The 16,875-nt window shown below is 44.8% G+C and overlaps 1 protein-coding gene across 6 annotated transcripts in view; it reads left to right on the top strand.

Annotated features, from left to right (window-relative positions):
* LOC139574524 (ecto-NOX disulfide-thiol exchanger 2-like) overlaps positions 1-16,875 on the top strand; it is a 349,993-nt gene that overhangs the window by 241,392 nt on the left and 91,726 nt on the right. For all 6 annotated transcript variants that reach the window (XM_071399195.1, XM_071399194.1, XM_071399191.1 and 3 more), the window contains one exon: positions 9,559-9,690. In XM_071399195.1, the coding sequence (XP_071255296.1) occupies positions 9,559-9,690 (132 nt within the window). The remainder of the gene's footprint in view (positions 1-9,558; positions 9,691-16,875) is intronic.

Below are 16,875 nucleotides of genomic sequence, written 5' to 3'. Positions count from 1 at the left end.
CCACTAGATTAATACTCTCCACTGTTTAGTGTTCATCTAGTTGTGCTGATGTTGGATTCAGGTGGAGGGAATCTCTGACACAAACAGAAGACAGGGCAGAAACACACTGATCTGCATCCACTAGATTAATACTCTCCACTGTTTAGTGTTCATCTAGTTGTGCTGATGTTGGATTCAGGTGGAGGGAATCTCTGACACAAACAGAAGACAGGGCAGAAACACACTGATCTGCATCCACTAGATTAAGCTTAAACAGACATCCATCCACTCCAACAAAGCTAATCCACCATACATTTTATTCTCCCTGGTGAGTGTTTTTCATGCATAAGGATGGCCTGGCATCACTAATCTTAGCATTGTGTTTGAATAAAAATGGCCGCCTCTTCCTCCTCCTATATTGTGATTCATGCTGTGAGTGTAAGGACCCAGAACTCATATTCAAAGGAAATCACAGACATCTAATGTCTTGGGTGTTTTTCTTTGTGATATACAGACATGCAATGGAAATGAATTAGATACTACACCATTTCACCCACCAATGTTCTGTTCAGCAAGAACAAATTTATAGGCCATTTTCATATTTGGAGGTTGATATAACCCCTAATTATTTGTAATTAGGAATTTCACTTTTCTGACCAACTATCATCAGATCAGATGTTCTTTGTGGAGGGTCCAGATTCCCATAGAGAATGCCTGCAGTTTGCCATTAGTTGCACCAGGGGTGGCCAACTGTAATGGGGGTGGGGGCCACAAAACCTGAACTCATCATGAGGTGCCGCAGTGCCTCGTGGTTCTGCGTACCAACATCCCCCATCTAACTAATTGAATGCAGTTCTACACTAATTTAATGCAGTTCTACACATTTTGCAATAGGGTGGAGGCAAATATTTGCTGTTCTTAATATGATAACTGATGATCAATGGGCCCCACCCCGTCTGCTAGACTAATTTGTCAGTCATGTTTTTTTGCTGACATAGGCTAATTGAGTGACTGCAGAACCAAATTTCTAACTTGCACCTTGTAACTCACAACAGTAAGTTGAGACCCCGACCCCACCCCCACCCAAAATAAATATATACAGTACCAGTCAAAAGTTTGTTATTTCATAGTTTTGATGTCTTCACTATTATTCTACAATCTAGAAAATAGTCAAAATAAAGAAAAGCCCTGGAATGACTTGGCGTGTCAACTTTTGATGCCAAGCGTCACATCTGGAGGAAACCTGGCACCATTCCTATGGTCAAGCATGGTGGTGGCAGCATCATGCTGTGGGGATGTTTTTCAGCGGCAGGGATTGGGAGACCAATCAGGATCGAGGGAAAGATGAACGGAGCAAAGTACAGAGAGCTCCTTGATGAAAACCTGCTCCAGAGTGCTCAGGACCTCAGACTGTAGGCGAAGGTTCACCTTCCAGCAGGATAATGACCCTAACCACAGCCAAGAAAATGCAGGAATGGCTTCGGGACAAGTCTGAATGTCCTTGATTGGCCCAACCAGAGCCCGGACTTGAACCTAATTTAACATCTCTGGAGAGACATGAAAATAACTGTTTAGCTACGCTCCCCATTCAACCTGACAGAGCTTGAGAGGATCTGCAGAGAAGAATGGGAGAAATACAGGTGTGCCAAGCTTGTAGCGTCATACCCGAGAAGACTCGAGGCTGTAATCGCTGCCAAAGGTGCTTCAACAAAGTACTGAGTAAAGGGTCTAAATACTTATTGAAATGTGATATTTCATTTTTTGATTTGTGCGTTGGGCCAGTAACCGAAAGGTTGCTGAATCAAAACCCCGAGCTGACAAGGTAAAAATGTTGTTCTGTCCCTGAACAAGGCAGTTAACCCACTGTTCCCCGGTAGGCCGTCATTGTAAATTAGAATTTGTTCTTAACTGACTTGCCTAGTTAAATAAAGGTAAAAAAAAAAAAAATAGAAAATGTATATATTTTTTTTATTGGTCCTCAGGCTTACAAAAGGGGGTACCCCGTGGGCCGCCAGTGGCCCATCCCTGTGTTAGACCATACTCTTTCTTTCTCGCTTTCTCTCCATTCTCCCATTCTCTCCATCAGTTAGTCCTGAGTGCAGTCTTCCTTCCCTGTCGGTATGTGACCATGATTGTGTCCAGGAGGCTTTTCTTTGTAAAAAGGCTGTAATTGGCCTGTTAGCGGTTAAGACCTTGCCCGTTGTAAACTAAATGTCCCTGAGCTTCTCTTGGCCTGCTGGGAGGCCTCCAGCCAATGGGCCTTAAAACTGATTAATTTCCCATCAGCACCCTGGGGGAGCCTTTTATTTCAGCTTAAAAGCCCTTTACTGCAGCTCGGTGGCCAGTAAGGCTGAGGTCAGGCCTGTGGCAGTGTTTCTTATGCCGTTACTTTGCCACACAGATAAAGGGGATGTGCGCTCACTGTTTCACTACTGCCAAACTCTTCATTGAGAGGAAGGTAGGCTGTGCTTACGTTTTAATCAAATCTAAACTAAATGGGGAAAAAACATTAGTTTATGTTTCTAAATACAAGGTTTAGTGAAACAAAAAGCACTTCATGTGAATATGTGCACTGTGCATCACAGCTGAATAGGCTGCGCTTCCGCTGTCAAAATCCATGCCACAACTAACCGTGTTCGTGCTAAGGCCAGCTTTCGCTTGGTCTTAAATATCCCCACGAGCGCATACTGAAATTGTCACTTTGGCTCACATTTTTAAGGACACACCTCAGATATTTCCACCCCTCCCACCTCATTGTAAGCGAGCTCATATAAGAGTTAAATTATCAATACTGGCACTAGGGTTTGAAAATAGAATAGAAGTGCCGGCTTTAACAGGTAGAAATTGCAGACGAGCGTGCGTACTTAATGCCAACAGCAAATAGAGCCATAGGTATCGTAACCCAATTTCATCACAATTAATTTTCTTCTGCCTCATTTGACCTTGAATTGAATACAGTAACATGTTCAGTAGAGCTTACACATTGAATCAATTCCTGCCAAATGTTAGGCATTGAATCATTAAAAACAAGAGAACTGTTATAACACGTGTTCAATCTGACACATTCAGCCCTTCTCGTGATGACGGATGTGTATTTTCACTGGCTGAAATGTCTTCTGGTTGGGCCAGCGAGCGTGTGTAAGCGTGTTCGCGTGTGTGTGCTAGTGTTGATCTTTCCACTGCTGCTTGCTATTCAGACACACTCTGCTCTGTGTGGATGTGATTGAGTGGAAGGGAGCTGAGGGGAGCCATGCCAGAGCTCTGCCCTCAAGGTCACTCTATGAAGCTCTAAATCCCAGGAGGCCAGCGCCCAGGGAGGGAGGGAGGGATGAATGGATGGATGGAAAGAGGGAGGGAGGGATGAATGGATGGATGGAGGGAGGGAGGGAGGAGGGAACTAGTGAGAGGCACTGTGGACATTTCCTCCACGACATCTTATCATTACAGGGCATGAGGGTAACCTTGACCTCGACCAGCACTTTAACTCTCTCTCAAAGCCTTCAGCCCTTAGATAACTATCAACCTGATAAGATCAGAACTCCTAAGACAACCCAGGCCTCCTGTAATGAGCTAAACAGTATGGATGCATCGGGATCCTTTGAGAGACAGTGGCCCTGTGGATGTATCATGACCCTTTACATTTACATTTAAGTCATTTAGCAGACGCTCTTATCCAGAGCGACTTACAAGTTGGTGCATTCACCTTATGATGTCCAGTGGAACAACCACTTTACAATAGTGCATCTAACTCTAAGGGGGGGGGGGGTTAGAAGGATTACTTTATCCTATCCTAGGTATTCCTTAAAGAGGTGGGGTTTCAGGTGTCTCCGGAAGGTGGTGATTGATTCCGCTGACCTGGCGTCGTGGGGGAGTTTGTTCCACCATTGGGGTGCCAGAGCAGCGAACAGTTTTGACTGGGCTGAGCGGGAGCTGTACTTCCTCAGAGGTAGGGAGGCGAGTAGGCCAGAGGTGGATGAACGAACCTTTGAGAGACAGTGGCCCTGTAGATGTATCATGACCCTTTGAGAGACAGTGGCCCTGTGGATGTATCATGACCCTTTGAGAGACAGTGGCCCTGTGGATGTATCATGACCCTTTGAGAGACAGTGGCCCTGTGGATGTATCATGACCCTTTGCGAGACAGTGGCCCTGTGGATGTATCATGACCCTTTGAGAGACAGTGGCCCTGTGGATGTATCATGACCCTTTCGGGTGAACTGAGACACTTTTAAACTGAACATTGGTGTCAGTCTCTAAACTGACTCACGTTCTGTCTTCTTGCTGGCATTTGTGCCCTGTTTATTTTGACTGGTCAGTGAGACTTCACTGACTTTATTGTCCCCATGTGGGAATGTTGTTGCGGTATCATGTACACGTTTAAAGTGGTGTTTAAATACAGTAGAAAACAAATTGACAGTACAAAATACATAGGTTACATACCAATAAAGAGACTAGCCTGCTGGCCTTACTGGGTGGATAGGAACATTAGACAAGCTATTTAGGAGGGATATCACACCTGACACAAATGATTGTCTAGTTGTGTTTTTCTTGCCGGTGGGTGCCCTATACCTGCGCCCATATGTGGAGTAGTTCACAGTCTGGGTACAGGGGGTGGCTTGGGTCAAATACTGTCAATGAAAGATTTGTAAAACAGTCAGGATAGCACAGTCAACATTAATATCGCAGACTCTGACTGTTGTTGTAGATCAGGTCTGAACATTTATTGTCCAAGAGGACACTCTGATATTTGTATTCCTCTACAATCTCTATGTTTGACCTCTGAATAGATGTTGCAGAGGTAGGTGTTGTTTGACCTCTGATCGATGTTGCAGAGGTAGGTGTTGTTTGACCTCTGATCGATGTTGCAGAGGTAGGTGTTGTTTGACCTCTGATAGATGTTGCAGAGGTAGGTGTTGTTTGACCTCTGATCGATGTTGCAGAGGTAGGTGTTGTTTGACCTCTGATAGATGTTGCAGAGGTAGGTGTTTGACCTCTGATAGATGTTGCAGAGGTAGGTGTTGTTTGACCTCTGATAGATGTTGCAGAGGTAGGTGTTTGACCTCTGATAGATGTTGCAGAGGTAGGTGTTGTTTGACCTCTGATAGATGTTGCAGAGGTAGGTGTTGTTTGACCTCTGATAGATGTTGCAGAGGTAGGTGTTGTTTGACCTCTGATAGATGTTGCAGAGGTAGGTGTTTGACCTCTGATAGATGTTGCAGAGGTAGGTGGTGTTTGACCTCTGATAGATGTTGCAGAGGTAGGTATTGTTTGACCTCTGATAGATGTTGCAGAGGTAGGTGTTGTTTGACCTCTGATAGATGTTGCAGAGGTAGGTGTTGTTTGACCTCTGATAGATGTTGCAGAGGTAGGTGTTGTTTGACCTCTGATAGATGTTGCAGAGGTAGGTGTTGTTTGACCTCTGATAGATGTTGCAGAGGTAGGTGTTGTTTGACCTCTGATAGATGTTGCAGAGGTAGGTGTTGTTTGACCTCTGATAGATGTTGCAGAGGTAGGTGTTGTTTGACCTCTGATAGATGTTGCAGAGGTAGGTGTTGTTTGACCTCTGATAGATGTTGCAGAGGTAGGTGGTGTTTGACCTCTGATCGATGTTGCAGAGGTAGGTGTTGTTTGACCTCTGATAGATGTTGCAGAGGTAGGTGGTGTTTGACCTCTGATAGATGTTGCAGAGGTAGGTGGTGTTTGACCTCTGATAGATGTTGCAGAGGTAGGTGTTGTTTGACCTCTGATAGATGTTGCAGAGGTAGGTGTTGTTTGACCTCTGATAGATGTTGCAGAGGTAGGTGGTGTTTGACCTCTGATAGATGTTGCAGAGGTAGGTGTTGTTTGACCTCTGATCGATGTTGCAGAGGTAGGTGTTGTTTGACCTCTGATAGATGTTGCAGAGGTAGGTGTTGTTTGACCTCTGATAGATGTTGCAGAGGTATGTGGTGTTTGACCTCTGATAGATGTTGCAGAGGTAGGTGTTGTTTGACCTCTGATAGATGTTGCAGAGGTAGGTGGTGTTTGACCTCTGATAGATGTTGCAGAGGTAGGTGTTGTTTGACCTCTGATAGATGTTGCAGAGGTAGGTGTTGTTTGACCTCTGATAGATGTTGCAGAGGTAGGTGTTGTTTGACCTCTGATAGATGTTGCAGAGGTAGGTGTTGTTCACTTCCTGAAGTCTATGCACATCTCTTTGATCTCGTTGGTTTCGACGACAAATTGTGATTCATCACTCGACGAAGTCATTTAGGACCGGACTAGTTTGTTACGGCTGGTCAGTGACACCAGTTGATTTTTGACTGGTCAGTGACACCATGACTGCTGTAAAACTGCAGTAAAACAAACATCCCCTCTGTCATCTAGGAATTAAAGCACCTTGACACTGTGGAACCACTCATGACTGTCTAATTGGTTAACAAGGTCTTGAGAGACATTTACATTGGAACAACAGTAAGGTTTTAACAGCCTTTGTCATGGAAACCCAGATATGAGAGAGTAATGACAGCATCAGGGATGCAGGGGACAGAGGTAACCTCATTGGTCCTTTATTATACCAGACAGAGGTAACCTCATTAGTCCTTTATTATACCAGACAGAGGTAACCTCATTAGTCCTTTATTATACCAGACAGAGGTAACCTCATTAGTCCTTTATTATACCAGACAGAGGTAACCTCATTAGTCCTTTATTATACCAGACAGAGGTAATCTCATTAGTCCTTTATTATACCAGACAGAGGTAACCTCATTAGTCCTTTATTATACCAGACAGAGGTAACCTCATTAGTCCTTTATTATACCAGACAAAGGTAACCTCATTAGTCCTTTATTATACCAGACAGAGGTAACCTCATTAGTCCTTTATTATACCAGACAGAGGTAACCTCATTAGTCCTTTATTATACCAGACAGAGGTAACCTCATTAGTCCTTTATTATACCAGACAGAGGTAACCTCATTAGTCCTTTATTATACCAGACAGAGGTAACCTCATTAGTCCTTTATTATACCAGACAGAGGTAACCTCATTAGTCCTTTATTATACCAGACAGAGGTAACCTCATTAGTCCTTTATTATACCAGACAGAGGTAACCTCATTAGTCCTTTATTATACCAGACAGAGGTAACCTCATTAGTCCTTTATTATACCAGACAGAGGTAACCTCATTAGTCCTTTATTATACCAGACAGAGGTAACCTCATTAGTCCTTTATTATACCAGACCCTCAGCCTCCTCGTAACAATCAGCCTGCTGCTCAAGTGATTGGACATGGCAGTCAGGGCGCACACACGCACATTGACACACGCTCACACACACACGCATAGGCCTACACACACACACAGCATCAGTGTTAGCAGATGACAGTGACCTTTGAGGTGTGTGAAGTGTTGTCCTCATCATCACCAACTGTTTGTTTTGGCATCATGAGGCAGGAGAGCAGTTCAGTGCCACAGCCAGTCAACACACTTTACCGTCTGTCAGAGGGACAGGTAAAAGAAATGAGAGCCAGAAAGCCCATTTAGAGTTGTGAAATGGTTTAGATGGGAGGAATAGGCTGGGGTTGAATGTGTGATGTGTTATTGTTTACTCGGGGTCTTTTACTATAGGGATCTAAATGTGTTACACTTGGCAGAAAACAAGACTGCTTGCCCTGGGGTTGTGTCTGAATTGATGTGTGTGTCTGTAATATTAGGCCAGCGTTTTTTTTCTTTTTCAAGTTTTGAATGCCCGACTGCTTTAGAAATGGCCTTTTGCTTAGTACCAAAGCTAGTAATCTTCTTTTCGTGAGCTTTATTCCCTTAAATTGACCGTGACAGAGAAACATAAACCATCCCTGCTCTCTTACTGAAGTTTTATTGTGTAGATTCTATCTGAGGAGTGTGTTGTGGTAGTACTGTTGTTCAGCATCATCAGGAGGCCCTCTCTTACTAGAGGTCAGAGGAAGTTCAGCCAAGAGGGGAATGAATGCTTAATAACCTCTGAATAGAATGTAAAAGGTGATGTCACTGGACAGATGGCCTCTCATCCCTCCACTCTGAATAGAATGTAAAAGGTGATGTCACTGGACAGATGGCCTCTCATCCCTCCACTCTGAATAGAATGTAAAAGGTGATGTCACTGGACAGATGGCCTCTCATCCCTCCACTCTGAATAGAATGTAAAAGGCTGTGTCACTGGACAGATGGCCTCTCATCCCTCCACTCTGAATAGAATGTAAAAGGCTGTGTCACTGGACAGATGGCCTCTCATCCCTCCACTCTGAATAGAATGTAAAAGGTGATGTCACTGGACAGATGGCCTCTCATCCCTCCACTCTGAATAGAATGTAAAAGGCTGTGTCACTGGACAGATGGCCTCTCATCCCTCCACTCTGAATAGAATGTAAAAGGCTGTGTCACTGGACAGATGGCCTCTCATCCCTCCACTCTGAATAGAATGTAAAAGGTGATGTCACTGGACAGATGGCCTCTCATCCCTCCACTCTGAATAGAATGTAAAAGGCTGTGTCACTGGACAGATGGCCTCTCATCCCTCCACTCTGAATAGAATGTAAAAGGTGATGTCACTGGACAGATGGCCTCTCATCCCTCCACTCTGAATAGAATGTAAAAGGCTGTGTCACTGGACAGATGGCCTCTCATCCCTCCACTCTGAATAGAATGTAAAAGGCTGTGTCACTGGACAGATGGCCTCTCATCCCTCCACTCTGAATAGAATGTAAAAGGTGATGTCACTGGACAGATGGCCTCTCATCCCTCCACTCTGAATAGAATGTAAAAGGCTGTGTCACTGGACAGATGGCCTCTCATCCCTCCACTCTGAATAGAATGTAAAAGGTGATGTCACTGGACAGATGGCCTCTCATCCCTCCACTCTGAATAGAATGTAAAAGGTGATGTCACTGGACAGATGGCCTCTCATCCCTCCACTCTGAATAGAATGTAAAAGGCTGTGTCACTGGACAGATGGCCTCTCATCCCTCCACTCTGAATAGAATGTAAAAGGTGATGTCACTGGACAGATGGCCTCTCATCCCTCCACTCTGAATAGAATGTAAAAGGCTGTGTCACTGGACAGATGGCCTCTCATCCCTCCACTCTGAATAGAATGTAAAAGGCTGTGTCACTGGACAGATGGCCTCTCATCCCTCCACTCTGAATAGAATGTAAAAGGTGATGTCACTGGACAGATGGCCTCTCATCCCTCCACTCTGAATAGAATGTAAAAGGTGATGTCACTGGACAGATGGCCTCTCATCCCTCCACTCTGAATAGAATGTAAAAGGTGATGTCACTGGACAGATGGCCTCTCATCCCTCCACTCTGAATAGAATGTAAAAGGCTGTGTCACTGGACAGATGGCCTCTCATCCCTCCAACCACAAATAGGATCTTTTCCTCTCTGCTATTGCCAGACATGAATAAAAACACATGATTTTTGTTGTTGTAACATCTTACAGGGAGGGTTATATAAGCTATTAAAGAGGAAATGTAAGGGAATGAAACAAAGTAGCTAAAAGGGATTTTAGTCTATCTGATTGTACCGTATTCTAACTCTGTGTCTTTCTCTTTGCAGAAGGGATTCGTAACATGTCCATGGACTCCAACCCCATGCCGATGCCCATGTCAGACCCCAATGCCTGGGCCACCGCCATGAACAACCTTGGCATGGCTCCCATGAACATGACGGGACAGCCCCTTATGTCAGGTATGGGTCATTTAATCCTAACCATACTTCTACTGTAGTTATAACCATACCCCTACTGTAGTTATAACCATACCCCTACTGTAGTTATAACCATACCCCTACTGTAGTTATAACCGTACCCCTACTGTAGTTATAACCGTACCCCTACTGTAGTTATAACCGTACCCCTACTGTAGTTATAACCGTACCCCTACTGTAGTTATAACCGTACCCCTACTGTAGTTATAACCGTACCCCTACTGTAGTTATAACCGTACCCCTACTGTAGTTATAACCGTACCTCTACTGTAGTTATAACCGTACCTCTACTGTAGTTATAACCGTACCTCTACTGTAGTTATAACCGTACCTCTACTGTAGTTATAACCGTACCCCTACTGTAGTTATAACCGTACCCCTACTGTAGTTATAACCGTACCCCTACTGTAGTTATAACCGTACCCCTACTGTAGTTATAACCGTACCCCTACTGTAGTTATAACCGTACCCCTACTGTAGTTATAACCGTACCCCTACTGTAGTTATAACCGTACCCCTACTGTAGTTATAACCGTACCCCTACTGTAGTTATAACCGTACCCCTACTGTAGTTATAACCGTACCCCTACTGTAGTTATAACCGTACCCCTACTGTAGTTATAACCGTACCTCTACTGTAGTTATAACCGCACCCCTACTGTAGTTATAACCGTACCCCTACTGTAGTTATAACCGTACCCCTACTGTAGTTATAACCGTACCTCTACTGTAGTTATAACCGTACCTCTACTGTAGTTATAACCGTACCTCTACTGTAGTTATAACCGTACCCCTACTGTAGTTATAACCGTACCTCTACTGTAGTTATAACCGTACCCCTACTGTAGTTATAACCGTACCCCTACTGTAGTTATAACCGTACCCCTACTGTAGTTATAACCGTACCCCTACTGTAGTTATAACCGTACCCCTACTGTAGTTATAACCGTACCCCTACTGTAGTTATAACCGTACCCCTACTGTAGTTATAACCGTACCCCTACTGTAGTTATAACCGTACCCCTACTGTAGTTATAACCGTACCCCTACTGTAGTTATAACCGTACCCCTACTGTAGTTATAACCGTACCCCTACTGTAGTTATAACCGTACCTCTACTGTAGTTATAACCGTACCTCTACTGTAGTTATAACCGTACCTCTACTGTAGTTATAACCGTACCTCTACTGTAGTTATAACCGTACCTCTACTGTAGTTATAACCGTACCTCTACTGTAGTTATAACCGTACCTCTACTGTAGTTATAACCGTACCCCTACTGTAGTTATAACCGTACCCCTACTGTAGTTATAACCGTACCCCTACTGTAGTTATAACCGTACCCCTACTGTAGTTATAACCGTACCCCTACTGTAGTTATAACCGTACCCCTACTGTAGTTATAACCGTACCTCTACTGTAGTTATAACCGTACCTCTACTGTAGTTATAACCGTACCTCTACTGTAGTTATAACCGTACCTCTACTGTAGTTATAACCGTACCTCTACTGTAGTTATAACCGTACCTCTACTGTAGTTATAACCGTACCTCTACTGTAGTTATAACCGTACCTCTACTGTAGTTATAACCGTACCCCTACTGTAGTTATAACCGTACCTCTACTGTAGTTATAACCGTACCTCTACTGTAGTTATAACCGTACCTCTACTGTAGTTATAACCGTACCTCTACTGTAGTTATAACCGTACCCCTACTGTAGTTATAACCGTACCCCTACTGTAGTTATAACCGTACCTCTACTGTAGTTATAACCGTACCTCTACTGTAGTTATAACCGTACCTCTACTGTAGTTATAACCGTACCTCTACTGTAGTTATAACCGTACCCCTACTGTAGTTATAACCGTACCCCTACTGTAGTTATAACCGTACCCCTACTGTAGTTATAACCGTACCCCTACTGTAGTTATAACCGTACCCCTACTGTAGTTATAACCGTACCCCTACTGTAGTTATAACCGTACCCCTACTGTAGTTATAACCGTACCCCTACTGTAGTTATAACCGTACCCCTACTGTAGTTATAACCGTACCCCTACTGTAGTTATAACCGTACCTCTACTGTAGTTATAACCGTACCCCTACTGTAGTTATAACCGTACCCCTACTGTAGTTATAACCGTACCCCTACTGTAGTTATAACCGTACCCCTACTGTAGTTATAACCGTACCCCTACTGTAGTTATAACCGTACCCCTACTGTAGTTATAACCGTACCCCTACTGTAGTTATAACCGTACCCCTACTGTAGTTATAACCGTACCCCTACTGTAGTTATAACCGTACCCCTACTGTAGTTATAACCGTACCCCTACTGTAGTTATAACCGTACCCCTACTGTAGTTATAACCGTACCCCTACTGTAGTTATAACCGTACCCCTACTGTAGTTATAACCGTACCCCTACTGTAGTTATAACCGTACCCCTACTGTAGTTATAACCGTACCCCTACTGTAGTTATAACCGTACCCCTACTGTAGTTATAACCGTACCTCTACTGTAGTTATAACCGTACCTCTACTGTAGTTATAACCGTACCCCTACTGTAGTTATAACCGTACCCCTACTGTAGTTATAACCGTACCCCTACTGTAGTTATAACCGCACCCCTACTGTAGTTATAACCGCACCCCTACTGTAGTTATAACCGCACCCCTACTGTAGTTATAACCGTACCTCTACTGTAGTTATAACCGTACCCCTACTGTAGTTATAACCGTACCCCTACTGTAGTTATAACCGTACCCCTACTGTAGTTATAACCGTACCCCTACTGTAGTTATAACCGTACCCCTACTGTAGTTATAACCGTACCCCTACTGTAGTTATAACCGTACCCCTACTGTAGTTATAACCGTACCCCTACTGTAGTTATAACCGTACCCCTACTGTAGTTATAACCGTACCCCTACTGTAGTTATAACCGTACCCCTACTGTAGTTATAACCGTACCCCTACTGTAGTTATAACCGTACCCCTACTGTAGTTATAACCGTACCCCTACTGTAGTTATAACCGTACCCCTACTGTAGTTATAACCGTACCCCTACTGTAGTTATAACCGTACCCCTACTGTAGTTATAACCGTACCCCTACTGTAGTTATAACCGTACCCCTACTGTAGTTATAACCGTACCCCTACTGTAGTTATAACCGTACCCCTACTGTAATTATAACCGTACCCCTACTGTAGTTATAACCGTACCCCTACTGTAGTTATAACCGTACCCCTACTGTAGTTATAACCGTACCTCTACTGTAGTTATAACCGTACCTCTACTGTAGTTATAACCGTACCTCTACTGTAATTATAACCGTACCCCTACTGTAGTTATAACCGTACCCCTACTGTAGTTATAACCGTACCCCTACTGTAGTTATAACCGTACCCCTACTGTAGTTATAACCGTACCTCTACTGTAGTTATAACCGTACCCCTACTGTAGTTATAACCGTACCCCTACTGTAGTTATAACCGTACCCCTACTGTAGTTATAACCGTACCTCTACTGTAGTTATAACCGTACCTCTACTGTAATTATAACCCTACCCCTGCTGTAATTATAACCGTACCCCTGCTGTAATTATAACCGTACCCCTGCTGTAGTTATAACCGTACCCCTGCTGTAGTTATAACCGTACCCCTGCTGTAGTTATAACCGTACCTCTGCTGTAGTTATAACCGTACCTCTACTGTAGTTATAACCGTACCTCTACTGTAGTTATAACCGTACCCCTACTGTAGTTATAACCGTACCCCTGCTGTAGTTATAAACCTACCCCTGCTGTAATTATAACCCTACCTCTGCTGTAGTTATAACCGTACCCCTGCTGTAGTTATAACCGTACCCCTGCTGTAGTTATAAACCTACCCCTGCTGTAATTATAACCGTACCTCTGCTGTAGTTATAACCGTACCCCTGCTGTAGTTATAACCGTACCTCTGCTGTAGTTATAACCGTACCTCTACTGTAGTTATAACCGTACCTCTACTGTAGTTATAACCGTACCCCTACTGTAGTTATAACCGTACCCCTACTGTAGTTATAACCGTACCCCTACTGTAGTTATAAACCTACCCCTGCTGTAATTATAACCCTACCTCTTCTGTAGTTATAACCCCACCTCTGCTGTAGTTATATCCTTAACCATAGGGGGAGTGTGTGTGGCTACATTAGAGACTAGGGGGAGTGTGTGACTACATTAGAGACTAAGGGGAGTGTGTGTGGCTGCAGTAGAGACTAGGGGGAGTGTGTGTGTGGCTACATTAGAGACTAGGGGGAGTGTCTGTGGCTACATTAGAGACTAGGGGGAGTGTCTGTGGCTACATTAGAGACTAGGGGGAGTGTCTGTGGCTACATTAGAGACTGGGGGGAGTGTCTGTGGCTACATTAGAGACTAGGGGGAGTGTGTGTGGCTGCAGTAGAGACTAGGGGGAGTGTCTGTGGCTACATTAGAGACTAGGGGGAGTGTGTGTGGCGACATTAGAGACTAGGGGGAGTGTGTGTGGCTACATTAGAGACTAGGGGGAGTGTGTGTGGCTACATTAGAGACTAGGGGGAGTGTGTGTTCCTGTGGCTGCAGTAGAGACTAGGGGGAGTGTCTGGCGTGTTTGTCTGAGTGTGTGTGGCTACATTAGAGACTGGGGGGAGTGTGTGTGGCTACATTAGAGACTAGGGGGAGTGTGTGGCTACATTAGAGACTGGGGGGAGTGTGTGTGGCGACATTAGAGACTAGGGGGAGTGTGTGTTCCTGTGGCTGCAGTAGAGACTAGGGGGAGTGTCTGTGTGGCTACAGTAGAGACTGGGGGGAGTGTGTGTTCCTGTGGCTGCAGTAGAGACTAGGGGGAGTGTCTGTGTGGCTACATTAGAGACTGGGGGGAGTGTGTGTTCCTGTGGCTGCAGTAGAGACTAGGGGGAGTGTCTGTGGCTACATTAGAGACTAGGGGGAGTGTGTGTGGCGACATTAGAGACTAGGGGGAGTGTGTGTTCCTGTGGCTACAGTAGAGACTAGGGGGAGCCTCTGTGGTTGCAGTAGAGACTAGGGGGAGTGTCTGGCGTGTTTGTCTGAGTGTGTGTGGCTACATTAGAGACTAGGGGGAGTGTGTGTGGCTACATTAGAGACTGGGGGGAGTGTGTGTGGCTACGTTAGAGACTGGGGGGAGTGTGTGTGGCGACATTAGAGACTAGGGGGAGTGTGTGTTCCTGTGGTTGCAGTAGAGACTAGGGGGAGTGTCTGTGTGGCTACATTAGAGACTGGGGGGAGTGTGTGTTCCTGTGGCTGCAGTAGAGACTAGGGGGAGTGTCTGTGTGGCAACATTAGAGACTGGGGGGAGTGTGTGTTCCTGTGGCTGCAGTAGAGACTAGGGGGAGTGTCTGTGTGGCTACATTAGAGACTGGGGGGAGTGTGTGTGGCTACATTAGAGACTGGGGGGAGTGTGTGTGGCTACATTAGAGACTAGGGGGAGTGTGTGGCTACATTAGAGACTGGGGGGAGTGTGTGTGGCGACATTAGAGACTAGGGGGAGTGTGTGTTCCTGTGGCTGCAGTAGAGACTAGGGGGAGTGTCTGATTAGAGACTGGGGGGAGTGTGTGTGGCTACATTAGAGACTGGGGGGAGTGTGTGTGGCTACATTAGAGACTAGGGGGAGTGTGTGTGGCAACATTAGAGACTGGGGGGAGTGTGTGTTCCTGTGGCTGCAGTAGAGACTAGGGGGAGTGTCTGTGGCTACATTAGAGACTAGGGGGAGTGTGTGTGGCGACATTAGAGACTATGGGGAGTGTGTGTCCCTGTGGCTGCAGTAGAGACTAGGGGGAGTGTCTGTGTGGCGACATTAGAGACTATGGGGAGTGTGTGTCCCTGTGGCTACAGTAGAGACTAGGGGGAGCGTCTGTGGTTGCAGTAGAGACTAGGGGGAGTGTCTGGCGTGTTTGTCTGTGTGTCTGCAGTATCCAGTGGATGTTTCTGACTAGCTGCAGACTAGTTGCTGGATTCTGTGGATGCTGCGCAACTCTGCTCACATTTGCCTACGTCGGCCATTTTCTTTGTCTCTATTAAAATGAACATGCTGCGCTGAGTCAGCCAGATGGACTTATGACTCTATTATCAGTCTGAGGACTTGAGATCCACACAGCTCAGTTCCAGACAGGTGGCAGGAGCTTTCAGAGTATCACCCTATCATCCTTACAAAATTCATGCTTGTTCTTACAATGTTCTCTATCGAAATATTAATGTTAAGTTCAAAAGAATACAAGATCAAAATTGCTGACATCATTCAAACCAATGAGGATGTGGAACTTTAAAGCCAGTTATCTCAGAATCATCTTTTTGCAGATAAAAGCGTATAGTCCAATGCTCTCTGTCATCATGTGTCACCAGAGGAAGAGGCAATTGCGAGAGGTTTTACTTTGCCCAAAATCTGTCCATGAAAATCTGTCCATGAAGCGAGGAGTGTTTGTATGGAGGTCAATGAGGGTGTTGATTTTGGTCAATATAAAATGTCATGGCTAATTTGCTATGTGAGGCTTATTTGTTCGAATGCACTGTCATAAAGATGGAGGATTCTACATGGATATAACCCATTTTAGCATGGACATTGCCATTGGGCGCTTCCACACCTTTTAAAATCATCTGGGTGGGGATTTCTATGAGTTGGGAGCAATCTGCCAATAAAGAAGAAAATTCACTACTTTAAAATGGAGATGGCCTCAATGGCGCTGCTCATGCTGTCACAGACGCTATAATGGCACAGATACAAAAATGAGTCCTCTATCTCAATGGCCTGTTGTTGACACATATCTGCCCTCTCATTGGCTAGAATGATCCCACCTGATCTCAACTCATCCTGCAGCCTTCCATCATTGAGGACATGTATTTCCTTTGTTAGAGCAGTCACTCAAATATCTTGTCAATATAATAGACAATCGGGTCACTCAGGTGACATTACAGTGGCAGAGCCCACAGATATGTTATCATGAGTCACCCAGTCAGGTGAAATTACAGTGGCAGAGCCAACAGATATGTTATCATGAGTTACTCAGTCAGGTGAAATTACAGTGGCAGAGCCCACAGATATGTTATCATGAGTTACTCAGTCAGGTGAAATTACAGTGGCAGAGCCCACAGATATGTTATCATGAGTCA

The sequence above is a fragment of the Salvelinus alpinus genome, chromosome 4 (assembly GCF_045679555.1).
Source record: "Salvelinus alpinus chromosome 4, SLU_Salpinus.1, whole genome shotgun sequence".
Lineage (NCBI taxonomy): Eukaryota > Metazoa > Chordata > Actinopteri > Salmoniformes > Salmonidae > Salvelinus > Salvelinus alpinus.
The sequence above is the reverse complement of the archived record's forward strand: the minus strand, read 5'-3'. Positions and strand labels throughout refer to the sequence as shown.